Source organism: Dryobates pubescens, chromosome 20 (genome assembly GCF_014839835.1).
Source record: "Dryobates pubescens isolate bDryPub1 chromosome 20, bDryPub1.pri, whole genome shotgun sequence".
Taxonomy (NCBI): domain Eukaryota; kingdom Metazoa; phylum Chordata; class Aves; order Piciformes; family Picidae; genus Dryobates; species Dryobates pubescens.
In genome coordinates, this window is record NC_071631.1 from 12,006,442 (window position 1) to 12,022,266 (window position 15,825).

At 46.1% G+C, this 15,825-nt stretch overlaps 1 protein-coding gene across 1 annotated transcript in view; it reads right to left on the minus strand.

The window, feature by feature from the left end:
- The window catches only part of ABCA5 (ATP binding cassette subfamily A member 5), a 39,975-nt gene that overhangs the window by 9,335 nt on the left and 14,815 nt on the right, over positions 1-15,825 (minus strand). Inside the window, exons 14-29 of the mRNA XM_054171082.1 lie at positions 15,503-15,678; positions 14,429-14,548; positions 13,166-13,304; positions 12,726-12,816; positions 12,178-12,317; positions 9,779-9,898; positions 8,432-8,633; positions 8,013-8,182; positions 7,096-7,229; positions 5,339-5,476; positions 4,918-5,031; positions 4,405-4,575; positions 2,371-2,484; positions 1,993-2,130; positions 1,221-1,295; positions 104-195 (exon numbers count right to left, since the gene is read on the minus strand). Coding sequence (XP_054027057.1) covers positions 104-195; positions 1,221-1,295; positions 1,993-2,130; positions 2,371-2,484; positions 4,405-4,575; positions 4,918-5,031; positions 5,339-5,476; positions 7,096-7,229; positions 8,013-8,182; positions 8,432-8,633; positions 9,779-9,898; positions 12,178-12,317; positions 12,726-12,816; positions 13,166-13,304; positions 14,429-14,548; positions 15,503-15,678 — 2,134 coding nt within the window. The remainder of the gene's footprint in view (positions 1-103; positions 196-1,220; positions 1,296-1,992; positions 2,131-2,370; positions 2,485-4,404; positions 4,576-4,917; positions 5,032-5,338; positions 5,477-7,095; positions 7,230-8,012; positions 8,183-8,431; positions 8,634-9,778; positions 9,899-12,177; positions 12,318-12,725; positions 12,817-13,165; positions 13,305-14,428; positions 14,549-15,502; positions 15,679-15,825) is intronic.

Genomic DNA, 15,825 nt, shown 5'->3' on the forward strand with positions numbered 1-15,825 from the left:
GCTACACACTGCACACTCCAGTTTCATTCCCAGCATTGCTTCTGAAGAGGGCTTCTTTGGATCATTATTTAAAAATCCAAAAGACTATTCCATGGAGACCCACCTGAAAAAGGGATCCTCTCTGACTGTCCTGCCTCCATTCTTCAGCTCGAAACAGCGCAGGAGGAAGAGCCACACAACACACTGCAAATAAGGCTACAACAGACAAGTAAAGTCCTGGTTACCCAAAGTGCAGCCAGCCCTCCAAGGCTGGTGGATCCTATAGAATCATAGAAGGGTTTGGGTTGGAGAGGACCTTAAAGATCTTCTAGTTCCAACCACCCTGCCCTGGATGGGGACACCTCTCACCAGGCCAGGTTGCTCAAGGCCTCATCCAACCCGGCTTTGAACACCTCCAGGGAAGGGACGTGCATGACCTGCCTGGGCAACCTGTTCCAGTGGCTCACCACCCTCACTGTAAAGAATTTCTTCCTAATCTCCAGCCTGTATCTTCCCTCTTCCAACTTAAATCCATTGCTTCTTGTCCTCTCACAACAAGCACGTGTAAAAAGTCCTGCCCAGATTTCCTCCTTCACATACTGGAAGCCTCCTCTAAGTGACCCTGTAGGTGATCCCATCAGCATGGGGAGTGACAAGAAGCTCCAGCTCTTCCCTACTACAGAAGTCTTGATATTTCTGAGAAGATTAAGTGTATCAGGAGATGCTACTTAGTGGGTTGACACAATTAGAGTCTGCTTAGATTTGATCACAGAATCAATGCATAGATAGGAAGGGACCTTAGAGATCATCTATTCCAACCTTCCTACCACAGGCAGAGACACCCCTCAACTGGACCTGGTTGCTCAAGGCCTCATCCAACTTGGCCTTGAATACCTCCAGGGAGGGAGCATCCACAACCAATTATTTGAGAGTTTTGGAGACAGAAAGGGACTGTTCCTGCTCTGGACTTCTTTCCCCAGCAGCACAGACTCCCAGAATAATCAGGATGAACATCAGCACTGTTAATAAGCCTATTGAGGCAGCAGATGCTGATCTGGTAGGCACAGCAGCTTTACTGATCCTGTTTGTTCTGCAACAGGTTGCAAAGCTGCAGGCTCCAGCCACGCTCAGCATTAGATCAAATCTCTATTAATAAAGATGCCTGAACAGAAGGGGCTTCCCAGCAGGAGTCAGCAATTCTCTGCAGCAAATATGGCAGCAAATCAAATAACCATGCTCACAGCAATAACTGCTACCAGAAGCCTGTCCCAGGGGTCGTAGTATCCTCCATTCTTCCGCTTGCCTTTCCATGAGACCTGAGGACACAAAGAAACCCTGGTGGAGCAACCAACCACCTAGCAGAGAATGTATGTTCTCTACCATTCCAAATACCAGATCAGCCATACTATCATATCATGGTTTGGGTTGAGAAGGACCTTAAAGCTCTTCTAGTTCCAGCACCTGGGCCATGCGCAGATCTGTGAGATCATGTTGCTCAGAGCCTCGTCCAACCTGACTGTGAACACTTCGAGGGATGGAGCATCCACCACCTCTCTGTGTAACCTGTTCCCCTGCTTCACTAATCTCAGAGTGAAAAATTTCTCCCCAATACCTCATCTAAGTCTAATCTCTTCCAGTTTGAAACCATTAGCCCTTGCCCTTTTATTTATGTGCTGCTGCTCAAGCACTTTCTGAGTTCCCAGCAAAGTCCCTGGGGCTGCTCCTGATTTAAAGCCACCCATTTCCCATCACTGGGTTTGCTCAGCTCCACAGGCTGAAAAACACATAGCTTTCCTTGAAACACTGAACAGAAGACTTGCTTCTTCCCTCTGCAGCACTTTGCTTACAGCAAGAAGATGACTTTGCACCAGTAGCTGCTGTTCCTTACATGTTAAATGAGTCCAGGTGACATTACATCACTGGGCAGGGAACTCCTGTCCTGCTGTCATTAGACACCCACCTAGCCCCAGCCATCTGCGACTGCTCTGGAATGGATCTCCTGCATCCTCTTACCTTTATGAAACAAATCAGACAGCCAATGAGGGGATAAATAGGAATGAAGATGGAGAAGACATAATGCAGGACGCTGGTTACTAGGTAATAGTCCAGAAAAAAGGCCACTTCAGTGACAACTGTACAGAGCAAGGCTGTCTGTACCAAAAGAAAGGGGGAAAAAAAGTCAATTTTCCATCAGTTCAGGCTCTCTAAGCATAAGGTTTCTAATTTGAGAAATTTTTTAAAGCTTTATCAGTTAGGATATGAAACTGATAGGGACACTGGTACACTGTGGATTAAGGACACAGGAAAACAAAACAAATGGGGAGGAGCCTCTGGTGGCTCTGGAGAGAAAGAGTCTTCCTAGTTAATCATATTCAAGGTAAAGTTACTCACCACTGAAAATATGAATGACCAAAATTCTTTTGTATTTTGGACTTTCCTAAAAGTGAAGGAGACCACATAAGTGAAGAGCACAACTGATGGGACATAACCAATCAGGCAAAAAATCTGCAAAGACAGGAAAGGTTTGTCAGGAAATGTACAGCAAGAACCCTGGGGTGATTTTTTTTTTAATATTAAATATCAACTGAAATTACTTCACTGCATAACTCTGGATTCATCTTTGTCACCTGATAGGCATTTTCCACCTTGGTACATGGAGGATAAAGACTCCAATAAAAGAATTTGTGGATAGGCAGGAACCTTACTCACTCTTTTTCCTTTAAACCATTTCCCATTTTTTAATAACACAGCCTCACAGAAATGTTGACCTAAAGGTTTTGGCAAATATTAGGAATTCATACAATCACAGAATGGTGGAAGGGACCTCTGGAGATCATCCAGTCCAAGCCCCCAGCTAAATCAGGGTCACACACAGCAGGCTGCCCAGGACCATAATGTCCAGGTGGGTTTAGAATCCCTCCAGAGAAAGAGACTTTACAACCTCTCTGGGCAGCCTGCTCCAGGTCTCCTGAACCCTCAGAGCAAAGAAGTTTTCCTCATGTTTATGTGGAACCTCCTGGGTTCCAGTTTGTGCCCACTGCCTCTTGTCCTGTTGCTGGGCACCTCTGACAAAAGTGTGGCCCCATCCTCTTGACACCACCCATTAGCTCTTACTGAGCATTGATCAGATCTCAGGTTGCTCAACAGCTCCAGGACTCTCAGCCCTTCCTCCTCACAGAGATGCTCCAGGCCCCTCAGCATCTTTGCATCCTCTTCTGACTTCTCTCCAGTAGTTTCCAGTCTCTCTTGACCGGGACCCAGTACTCCAGGTTTGGCCTTAACTGGGGCAGACCAGATCAGGAGGAGAACCTCCCTTCACCTGCTAGGTCACACACTTCTTAATGCAGTGCAGGACACCCCTGGCCTTCTTGGCCATGAGGGTACATTGCTGGTTCATAGTGAACTTGTCCATCAGGACTCCCTGGTCTTTCTCTGTGGAGCTGCCTTCCAGCAGGTCAACCCCTCACCCATATTGGTGCATTTCACCTTCAGCCTTCAGTGTTGTCAGATATTAAAGCAAGGGTAGATGCACCAGTAGAGAACCAGCCCTGCAGTACAATGGTCACATCCCAAACCTGATTAACACAGAGCTGCTGGCCACGCAGCTTGGAAAAATCTAATTCTTCTCCATTACTGCCAATATCTCAGGGAAGCCAGCTCTGAATATCAAAGAGATGAAGACTTGTAGTCTCTTCAATGTAATCACATGCTGCAGTTCATTGCAGAGCTGGTCTGTGTTCAAAGTCACTGCAACCTTGGTGTTCGCAGCGTGTCGATGTAAATGGAGTAATTATCAACTGGCAGCAAAGAGCACACAGCAGCCTGAGCATGCAGGGAAAGGAAGGGCTGAGCATTTCCTTGCAAGACCCTGGTATTTTAAAGCTCCAGTTTATTCCAGTTCTCAATGAAACTCTAAAATCTGAATGGTTTTGCCCATGAAAAGCTGTACTAGTTTGCCTTTGGTGCAGTTTCCATTGCAGCAGTTTTAATCAGGCATTTTTGTGTATATCACAGAATGGAGGGGATTGTAAGGGACCTCTGCAGACCACCAACTCCCTTGCCAAAGCAGGATCACCTACAGCAGGTTACACAAGATAGTGTTCAGGTAGGTTTGGAATGACTCCAGAGATGAAGACTTCCCCACCTCTCTGAGCAGCCTGTTCCAGTGCTCTAGCACCCTCAAAGTGAAGAAGTTCCTCCTGATGTTTAGACAGAACTGCCTACATGCAAGTTTGTGCCCATTGCCTGTTGCCCTGTTACTGGGCACCACTGAAAAAACACTGGCCCCATGCTCCTGACACCCACCCTTTAGGTATTGATCAGAACTGATAAGATCAGTTGAAAAGGTTTCTGCTAAGAAGAATAAACACTAGTAGAAACCAACCTAACCATGCTCTCCCATCCCCACATATGCTCCAGACTTACCACCGCAAGGAACTTGCCCACGTAGAAATAAACACCGTAGTGGAAGGCAAAGAGGCTGCCAATCATCAGGACAAGGATGGAGAAGAAGAGTGGGAGGTCAACAACAGCCTGACCAGTCCAGTAAGCAGAGGGATAAAGCCCTGCAATCTTCAGCTGTGTGTAGGCTTTGATCTGCAAAGGGAAAGGAGATGCAGTGCTAATTAAATGTTCATTAAAATAGGCATGATGAACATCATGTTCAGTGTGGACAGGATCAGTTTTTTTCTCTTTTAACACTGACATGGCCACAGGGTGGCATCCAGTTAGTGCCAAAGAAGCAGAAAGGCATTTCCATGGAAAGCAAAAGGGCTTCTCCCAAATCTGCTCTACCTGCAGCAGCCAAGAGCAGTCACACCCAGACTGCTGTGCCCTACACCTCTTGCAGCAGAAGGTGCTATTTAAAACACCTCTGAAAAACTTCCCTCAGACCCCAAAACTCTTCTGCAGCCTCTGAATCAACACCTGGGAGTTTACCTTATGGTTTTCTGCATTGTCCATGGCAAAGTAGGGAGGCATTCCAGTAATGATGATTCCCAGCAGTACAGCTTCAAAATAGATCTCCAGTCTGAAAATGGTGTCTGGAAGATTCTGAAAGACAAATCAGATTCTGTGCAGGCTCTTCCACATGCTCTAGAACAAAAAAATCCCAGCACCTTTCAAGTACACTTCTCAAAGGTCCATACCACCAAGGACTTCCTCTGCGGATTTGAGCTGTTGGGACCCAGTCCTTCCTAACCGCACTGAGCGGAGCACAGCCCTTGGTGCTGCAGCCAGTCCCAATCAGCCTCTCCATTTACAGTGTGGTTTTGCAGCACCCCCCTCTCAGCTCAGGGATGCTGTCAACCCCTCTGTGTCCACAGGTGATTTCTGTTGTGCAGCCCCAGGTGCTCCTTACCTGAACGAAGGGGTTGCTCCAGATGTGAATGCTCTCAGTCACGTTGAGGTTGCGCAGAAGCAGGTTGCTGACAATGTTCATCAGAACAGGCAGGGAGTGCACCATGGTGCTGTTGAACACGAGTGTGAAAACATAGTTCTGGAGAGGAGAGGAGGTGCTGTGTTAATTCTTCTGCATGCAGAGTAATCATAGATTGGTCTGGGTTGGAAGGGACCTCCAAAGCTCACCCACTCCAAACTCCTCTGCAGTCAGCAGGAACATCCTCAAGCACATGAGGTTGCCTGTTGAACCTCACCTTGAGTATCTCCAGGGCCCCAACTACCTCCCTTGGTAACCCATTCCAGTGTCCCACCACCCTCATGCTAAAGAGCACATTCCTAACAACCAGTCTTCTCTAGTTTGAAATCATTGCCCCTTGTCCTATCACTCCAGGCCTTTGGAAACAGTCCCTGTCCCTGGCAGAGTTCTCCTACAGGCTTCCTGAACACTGAGAAAAAAAAAAAATCTTTGAATAATAGAGTTTGCTTCACAGGAAAGCTCTAGGCTGCTCAGGGTGGTTGTAACAAAACCCAATTCAGGAAAACATTGGTGCTCATAGATGAGAAGTTCTTAGGAATAAATTCCCAGAGTGCTTTATGCCACTGTGACACAATGACAAACGATGCTCCAGACAATTACAAGCTGAAAGACAAAACCCACACAATGCCATGCACTTGGATGCTCTTGCTAGCGCATTTGAAAACCAGACAGGCAAAGCTTCACATGAGCTATGGGCTGCAGCATCAACACCTGGCAATGAATAAAAATGGGAACAGAGCTGGCATCCTGCAAAGCAGTTCCTTTGCTGGAGATCAAATATGACCCCCACGTTGAAATCTCTCCTTCACAGACCATACTGAAACAAACACACAATGCAAGGAACTCATTTTTCTTCACACATGAGAGTACCACACAATTATACTTCTGTCAGACTGTGTCACTCAGCCAACAGAAGTAAGAAAAACCCCAACAATTCCTATGCCAGGTCTCTTGTGAAGCGAAATATTTCTCTTGGCTTTGGTGGGGAAGAAAAGGGGATAGAATTTTTATTAGCCTACCACAGCTCTCATTATGGCAGAACATAATGAACATTATGGCTGGAGCACCTCTCCTGTGAAGACAGGCTGGAAGAATTGGGGTTGTTCAGCCTGGAGAAGAGAAGGCTCTGGGGGTGACCTTACCGCTGAGGGGGACCTGTAGGGGATCTGAAGGGGACCTACAGGAATAATGAGGAAGGGCTGTTAAGAAGGGCTTGTAGGGATAGAATGAGGAGCTATAGTTTGAAACAGGAACAGAGCAGATTCACGTTGGACATTAGAAGGAAGTTCGGTGCAGTGAGAGTGGTGAAATACTGGAACAGGTTGCCCAGGGATGTGGTTGAGGCCCTGTCCCTGGAGACATTCAAGATCAGACTCAATGCAGCCCTGGGCAGCCTCTAGTAGAAGAAATCCCTGCTGATGGCAGGAGGAGTGGGCAAGATAAGACCTTTGAGAGTCCCTTTCAACACGATACAATCTGTGAAAACATTTATTTTGATAACATTTCCATGCTGTTAATACAGGGGATCTTTTCAGGCCTCTTGTATAAGCAATATGATAGGACATGGTTTGATCATGTAACTCAATATGTGCCCTCCAGGCAGAGTACAACAAACCCAGTGCCTAATGCACCGTGGGTCTCCTCTTTAGGACACAACCAAGCTGATATGCCCATCTTACCTGCCTGGATTCAAGGTCAAACACATTCAAAGCTGCACTATGAGGGGCAGCAGAGACATAATCACTGTCATTGAACATCTCCAGGAGTATGTTCATGCTCCCAAGGGAGTGGACAATGTCATTGATATCTGATTCTGGTGTAAGAGAGAGAAAACAACATGATTACTCATCACCCCCTTGGAGTACTTTTACACTCAATTACTGATTTATTTTCTCACTGATACAACTCTTGTGATGAAAGATCACCAAGTCCTTGCACAAGCCCACCAAAAAGCCCTCTGCTGTTCTGGATGTGTTTTTGGCTTCCCACCCACAGCTTCCAAAGAATTCAAGACAAGTTTATGTCGTATACTCCAAGTAACTGATTTATGCAGCAGTGAGGAAGAGAAGCTGCCAACAAGCACTGTCAGGGTACTCAAACTTTCAGCTGCACAGAGAATTTGCTAAGAGAGCAGGAAACCAGCAGCACTTTGACACAGTGCCTGGAGAAATGAAGTTGTATCAAGCACCAATTCCCAACAGCTCAAACAGGCTCATTTCTTTTGCTTGGGTTGATGCTACACATCTGTAAAACAACCTAAGTTGAAACAAAAACAGGCATTTTCCAATATGTTTTGGAGGAGGATTTTAATGTTGATGTACCTAAAGGTTTTCCCAGCTCCTTCATCTTTCTGTTTCAAGACACAGTGAGGACAAGGCTACCAGGCATAGGAAGAGGAGGAACATCTCTGAAGCAAGGCCCACAGCACAAGGGAGGGGTGCCCCTCACCCATCTCTGGGTACTTGGAACTCTTCATTTGGGTTAATTTCAATGAGCAAGATTGTCCCCAGCTCCAAAAGTATCACACACCATCCTTCCCCACCATATGTTGAAGAGAGAGGTGGAGACAGGAGCCACCCCATCTCTGCTCTCCTACCTGTGGAGTTCTGCAGCAGGAGGCGACTCCTGTACTTGTGATAGTCCTCTCCAGGCTTCAGCAAGTACAAATCTGGGGAAAGTTTGATAGCAGCTACAGAATTTTTGATGACGTGGTGTATGAAAAACAACAGAATCTGAACTACAAGAAAAATCAGAAAAAGCAACAACCTGAAAGAAATAAAAGTTTCAGTTTTATTAAAGTTCAGTGAAAGCCTCCCCAGTTTACGTGCATGCTATCAAATTACATTCCTCACCCCCAAAAAGCTTCTATCCAACAGTGAGGAACACCTTCAGACTTAGCCTTTTTTAAATGCAACTCTGGGAAGAAAATTAATCACATTCTGCCCTTTCTCTGGTGTCACTCAAACGGGTCTGGAGGAGAATTGTGTCTACAAAGGAGAAAGCTCTGATACTTACATAACTCTCACACACTTGTTTTCCCTCTTCAGGCTAAGGAAATGAACTTTGGCTATGGTGGAAACCTGCTTCTTCCAGAGGGATGCATTGCTCATGGCTGGGGCCTTTGTCTCTGACAGCATCAGGAGGCTCTGCTCCATGTCATCGAGGGACTTTGTATCCATTTCATCCTGCGCTTGCTGGGCATTGAACACGCTGTAATCTGAGAGAGGGAGGAGGAAAACTCTGCAAGTGAGATGCTCTGCCACAGCTACATGGCTGGAAATGGCAGGGCTGGATGGAGGAAGCTGGGTGACCATTGATTCCTGCCACTGCTACTGCAGAAGCCATCTCACCCCAGCTATAGATCATAATGATTAGAGAAGACCTCTAAGATCATCAAGTCCAACCATCAACCTACCACCACCAAAACATGTCCTAAATTACCATGTCTGCACCTCTTTTTGGACATCTCTAGGGAGGGCAAGTCCACCACTTGCCTGAGCAGCTTATTACAATGCCTGACAGTGTCTCAGCTTAACCCCAATGCCAATCCCTCTGCTTTACTCCAAAGTTCTCAATGACAGAGACCTTTGGCAGACACTTAAGGAAGATGATGCAAATTTCCGCCACTCAGGAGGTGCAAATCTCCCCAAATTTCATTCCATTAGCCCACTTAGGCACCTGCATTATTCAGCACCAGCTGTTAAACCCTCTAACACCCACGCAAAAACTTTGCAGAGCAGGGTAGCTGACTAGTCTGTGTCACACAGAAAGCTCTAGAAAGATTAAGAAAGCTTAAACTATTCACAGTTGACATCAGAGGAACTCCTGAGTAATATGAAGTGGTCCCAAATGTTAATTTGAATTGAAAAGTAATTTAAAGGAGGGGAAGAGAGACAAGTCCAGCTATTTCAGCTTTAATTGCTGGCCACTAATATTGTTCATGCAGAAGGTTGGAGATAAATTTAATACTCTGCATTTACCATTGCCTGAAAATCAGCTCCAATAAAGCAGAGTTTAAAAAGCTGCCCATAAAAAGGGCAAAGAAGTTAGAGGTAAGTATACAGGATGAAAAATTAATTACTGCAGAGACAGCTGGTAAAAAGCTTTTCCCCTGGATCCTCCCAGAATCACTCCAGCCCCAGCTCTCTGTGTGTGGTTTCCATGTGAACTATTTCAGAAGCCTGGAACACCCCGAGATCAAAGGAGCCCCAGGCTGCTGGACACACTGCTCTGCAAGAGGAGTTTTCATTCCTACCTCCAGAGCAGGATTCCTCCTGGCAGTGACGTGACATAGGCAAGTCCACACTAATTCACTAAATCAAATATGAATGAAAACAGGAAAATAGCCACAGTCCACCCCACCTGCTTGATCAATCTCTGCCTCAACTTCCAGTTTCAGGTAGACATCCTCCAGTGTCGTCATGGAAACGCCATAGGTGATGACTCCCAAATGGGAATGAGTGTCCAGGTCAGAAAACAAACCTAGAGACAGAAGTGAAACATTGTGGTTGCTCTAAAACAGGCTGACACCAGCTCCTGGGAGATCTTCAAACCGATCAGAGGCATCCATAAAGCCTTCTGCATGGCAGAGAACAGCAGGTAACATGCAAATGTGGTTGCATAATTATGAAGACACAAGTCACTTCAGAACCAAGATTGGAAGAAGCTCCTTGTAGCACCAAACTTTTCAGCCTCTGTGGTTAGAGGAAATAGTGAATGTTTACCTGAGGCTGTCATGGTGAGGAAAACCACCTCAGCATCCTAAAACTGCTAGGCTCGCAGCTGCCTTCTGGCTGGCTACGAGAATCTCTCTCCTGCACAGGGACTGCAGCCTCTTCTACCTAGATCCCTACCACCACACAGAGATTTTACAAAGTAAAACACTGAGTCTTTTTTATTTTTTTATATATATACACACACACACTCATATATAACCCCCCCATATATATATGTGCAACCAGATCTATACAGCTAGATCAACTGGCAGCACATGCAACTGGGTGGTACACATATAATCATTCTGGCTGGAAAAGACTTTCAACATCAAGTCCAACCATTCTCTAAGTCTGTCAAGCCTGCTGCTAAACCATGTCACTCAGCACCATAGCTACCTCTTTTAAACACCTCCAGGGATGTGGATTTAACCTCCTCCCTAAGGAGCCTGTGTCAGTGGTTGAGAACCCTTTCATTGAAGTTTCTTCTAATATCTACCCTAAACTGCCCCTGGTGCAATCTGAGGTCATCTCCAATTGTTCTGTCATTTTTCACTAGGAAGATGAGACAAACTCCACCTTGCTACAACCTCTTTTCAGGGAGCTGTAGAGAAAAGATAGCTTGGAGGCCAACATTACATTCAGAGTGAGAGCATTTATTAGCACCTTAGGATAAAACCCACTATTTGGCTCTTGCCAGTTGTATGAAGTGAAAGACTTGACAAAACCAGGAGCTTCAGAGCCAAGGTCACACTGAAAGGAAGCACAAATGCAGAAAATGGGAAGAGCAGTTGGACACTCAGTGCTGCTCCTCAGATCTCCATGATTTCTTCTGCCCCAGTAGCTGAGGCATATTCCTAACCTTGGCTGCTTCTTAAAATAGTTCAGGGGAATGGACTCAACCTTGTATAAAGACTCCTGTCTCAGAAGTGCATACAGTGGCTGATGAAGGTAAAGCTAATAAATAATTAACTGCTTAAAGAGTGGGGGAAAAAAAAAACCAAAACAGAAAACACTTATGAAATATGAGCTGCATATTCCCATCTGTACTGATTCTCCCTGAGCCTTCCCAGAGCTCTAAGGACATTCTGTTGCTCCCATTTTCCCCTGGGAGGTGAACAAGAAGCCCTGAGCAGGACTCATCTGATAATTGCTGCCATCTAGTGAAACCAACACATCTGCTCCACCATCCTCTGAGGATTAAGGCAGTGTGCTCTGAAGCTGGCAACCAGGAGGATTGAAGATGAGGAAGGCCACAAAGATGATCAAGGGGCTGGAGCACCTCTCCTATGAGAGCAAGCTGAGAAAGTCAGGGTTGTTCAGCCTGGAGAAGAGAAGGTTCCAAGGAGCCCTTCTGGTGGCCTTTCAGTGCTTGAAGGGGGTCTGAAACTGAAAGGTCACATTTAGAATCCTTCACTGTAAGGATGCTGAGACACTGGCAGAGGTTGACCATAAAGGGTGTGGATTTTCCCTTCCATGGAAGTGTTCAAGGCCAGGTTGAATGTGGTTTTGAGCAACCTGATCTAGTTGATAGTCCCTGCCCACAGCACGGGGATTGGAACTGGATGACCTTTAAGGTTCCTTCCAACCCAAACTGTCTTTTGTAGGGCTTGGGGTCTTTCTGGCTTCCTGCTGGAGGCCAGCCCTGCTCATTGATACTTTCTTCCAGAAGATGAAGCTTCTGCAGGACAAGAGGATTCTTGGACAAAATGATCTCTTCTCTATTCTGCTAAAGGCATCTCCCCAGCACTTGCTGTCAGGTACCCACACCCCACCTTCAGTGGGAGTCTGCTCCTTCAGTGGGAGTTGCTGAGGTCAGTGCCTTGTCCCTGGCTTTGCAAACCACAGTCCCCCCTTGGAGGAGGCAACAAGGTCCTTGCATGCCCAAGAAAGACCTTACTGGCTGATCATCAGCCAAAGAAGGAATATCTGTAAAGCCACACAAAGGCAGAAGCAACAAAAGTAACAATGATTACAGGTGACAGCCATGCCTGATGGATTTCTCTTCCACAGCCACTCAGCCCTGCAGCACAACCGAAACATCAATACCTGCAAACTTGTCCATGTCCTTGAGTGGCAGGGTGTACACAAGCTGTTCATCATTCTCCTGGATCAGGCTGGCTGCAGGGATGTGCTGCCTTATCAGTGAGGTGGTGGCTTCTGTGTTGCAGTAGGCATCGATGTGCATGCTAAGGAAACATACAAGGAGGAGAAAAAAGGAGTTTTCAAAGCTTGCTTTTCTCCTCACAGATGCACAGCATCACCCAATGGTTCGGGGTAGAAGGACCCTCTAAAGGTCACCTAGTCCAACCCCAGATGGAACAACTGCAACTAGAGCAGGTTGTTCAGAGCCCCATACAACCTGACCTGGAATGGTTCTAGGGATCCCCCAACCTAGCACCCCTCTGGGCAACCTGGGCCAGTGTCTCACCATCCTCAGTGTAAAAAAATTCTTCCTTGTATCTCATCTAAATCTATAAGGAATCAGGAAACACATCAAACACTAAGTGTGAAGATGACAGAAGGATCATTTTGGGGAACTCTCTCACAGCAAATTAAGATCCATGGTGACATACAACAGGACACAGAAAAAATACCTCAGGCGGTAGCCAATTCCCCATTTGCTCTTGAGAAAGAGAGAAGATCCAAGGCATTTTAACATCCCCTGAGAGATCACTGCCTTACGATCTGGAAACAAACAAACAAAATAAATCAAGAAGACCTTCCGACTCTGAAGATTGTTTGTCCCAAAAATCATAGAATGGTGGGTTGGAAGGGACTGTAAAGATCATGATTCTATGAGTATCTAATTCCAACTGCCACCAAAGGCAGAGACACCTCCCACCAGCCCAGGTTGCTCGAGGCTTCATCCAACCTGGTCTTGGGCACCTCCAGGGAGCAGGCATCCACAGCCTCCCTGGGCAACCTGTTCCAATTCATATATTTCAAATCAGAGTTTGAAATAGAGAAACATCACTTTTTGCTCTGCTTTGGACTGCCCCTGGACTAGTGCCCCTGGGGTGATGGCAGGACCCACCAGCAAGGATATCTGCCTCATCCATGAAGTGGGTGCTGAAGACAGTCACATGATTTGCTTTCCTGTTCTTCAGGAGGTTCCAGACGATGTGCCGTGAGCACGGATCCATCCCAGCCGTTGGCTCGTCCAGAAGCAGAACCTGGGTGCAAAACCCAGAAGTGTTTGCAAAGCCAGGGACAAGGCACTGACCTCAGCAACTCCCACTGAAGGAGCAGACACTGGGCTCTGTGTTTGAAGCACACAGGACACCTCTTAGAGCAAGGAAGGCAGCCAGATGCAACTGTGCTTTGAACAAAGTCATCTCCTGCTGTGACAAATGGAAGAGTCACACAGTCACTTAGTGCCACAGCCTGGTTTATTCTGCTTCCAATGCAATTATGTGTAGCTATGGGTTGTCTCCTTTGAGTAAGGGATGGTTAAATGTACACAGATGCTTTTAAAGTCCCACTGAACTGTCACACACATAATTTTGAAATGCAGATCTAAAAGCAGTCCCCATTCTTCCAGGCCAGAAGTAATAGACCTGCAACACAAAAGAGCTCTCTGGCTCCATCCTTGCTCCAAGTGCCTGGATGGCTTTGCAAGGACAGCCTCTGACAGTTTCATTGTTGGGGCCTAAATGTTACCTGCCAGAAATGACACAAAACTTGCCATGCTATTTGTTTCCCCAAGAGATAAATCCAAAGCAGCTGCCATCACCTAAGCCACTAACATCCTGAAGCATAAACATTCAGATTTTAATTGCTTAAGCCATAAACAAAGAAACAATGATCAGTGGATGTTCAAAGTAACAATTGATGCACCTTACATACTATTAGCTGCATTAGTTGGTTGTGACAAAGGAATCATAGAATGATAGCTCCCAGAGCTTGTTGAGTCCAACACCCCCTGCCAGAGCAGGTTCACCTAGGGCTGGTCACACAGGAACACACTCAGATAGGTCTTGAAAGTCTCTAGAGAAGGAGGCTCCATGACCTCTCTGAGCAGCCTGTTATAGTGCTCTGTACCCTCACAATAAGGAAGTTTCTCCTCATACTGAGGTGGAACTTCCTGTGTCCCAGTTTGTGCCCATTGCCCCTCTTCCCATCACAGGATGCCAGTGAAAAGAGACTGACCCCTTCTCCTTGACACACACCCTTCAGATGTTTATAAACATTAATAAGGTCTCCTCTCAGTCTTCTCTTTTCCACACTGAAGAGCCCCAGACATCAGCCTTCAGGTGTACAAATGACACTACGTCAGGGCCATCTCCATCACACATACCTTTGGGTTTCCAAGAACAGCAACTCCCACCGAGAGCCTCCTCTTCTGCCCCCCACTTAATTTTTTAGCTTGGTTGTCTCTGATAGGCTGCATATCCAAATCCAACAACACTTTCTGCACCTTTAAAACATAAGAAACACATTGATAAATTAATTAAAAAAATAAAATGCTATCATTTATTTTTTTAATGGATGACTAATAGTTAACCTTCAAATTAACTATTCCTCTTTCACTCTGCTAACAAACCTCTACAGCCAGAGCAGGGACCTCAGCTCCAGCAAGCTGCAGAAGTTCAAAGGTGTCTTTGCTCAAACACAAATGGATTTTAAATGGTTTTATGAGTGGTTTGGTTTCCTAGGGAAAGCAGCAGTTTATTTTTGTGTAAATATCTGTCTGTACCTCTTTGCCTCCTGCACTGTAAAGTTATTCCCCTGCAAACTGGTCTGAAGGAAATGCCTGTGCAAGGGAGTTTGCTCTACAGGTTGAAATGAATGTACAGAACCATAGAATGGTTTGCATTGGAAAGGACCTTAAAGATCACTGGCCATTGGAATGGGCTGCCCAGGGAGGTGGTAGAATCAATATCACTGGAGATGCTTAGGAAGAGACAGGATGGGGTGCTTGGTGCCATGGTTTAGTTGATTAGATAGTGTTGGATGATAGGTTGGACTAGATCTCTTTTCCAACCTGGTTAATTCTATTCTATTTTATTCCATTCTATTCATCTAGTTCTACCCTCCTCCCTGGTTGAGCAAGGCTCCATCCAACCCAGCTTTGAATACTTCCGGAGTTGGAGCCTCCACGGCTTCTCTGGGCAACCTGCTTCAATGCCTTACCACCCTCATGGGGAAGAATTTCTTCCTGATCTCAATTAAGCTTCTTCCAGTTTGAAGCCATTACCCCTTGTCCTGTCAGTACATACATTTGTACAAAGTCCCTCTCCAGCTCTCCTGCAGCCCTCTTCAAATCCTGAAAGGCTGCTCTAAGGTCTGCTTGGAGCCCTCTCTTCTCCCAGCTGGACAATCCCAACTCTCTCAGCCAGTAAAAGACAATACCTGTGCCCAGTGGACTCACCTCTTGTATCAGATCATTCTGAGGGATTCCTTTAATTGCAGCAAAGATGGAGAGGTTCTCCTCCACAGTGAGGATATCAAAGTGTATGTCAGACTGGGGGCACACCCCTGTGATCTGCCGCACCTCAAGCATTTCATCGATTTCGGAGACTTTGTGCCCATAGACAGAGACAAAACCTAACAAGAAAAGAAAAGTCAGGAGCAGTCAACTGAGAGTTTTTTATCCAGCCAGACAGCACAACATGGACAAGAATCTAAAGTGGACTCTTTCAGACATTATCCACAGAAAATTTGGTGTGTCCCAAAATAACCACAAGGGTGAAC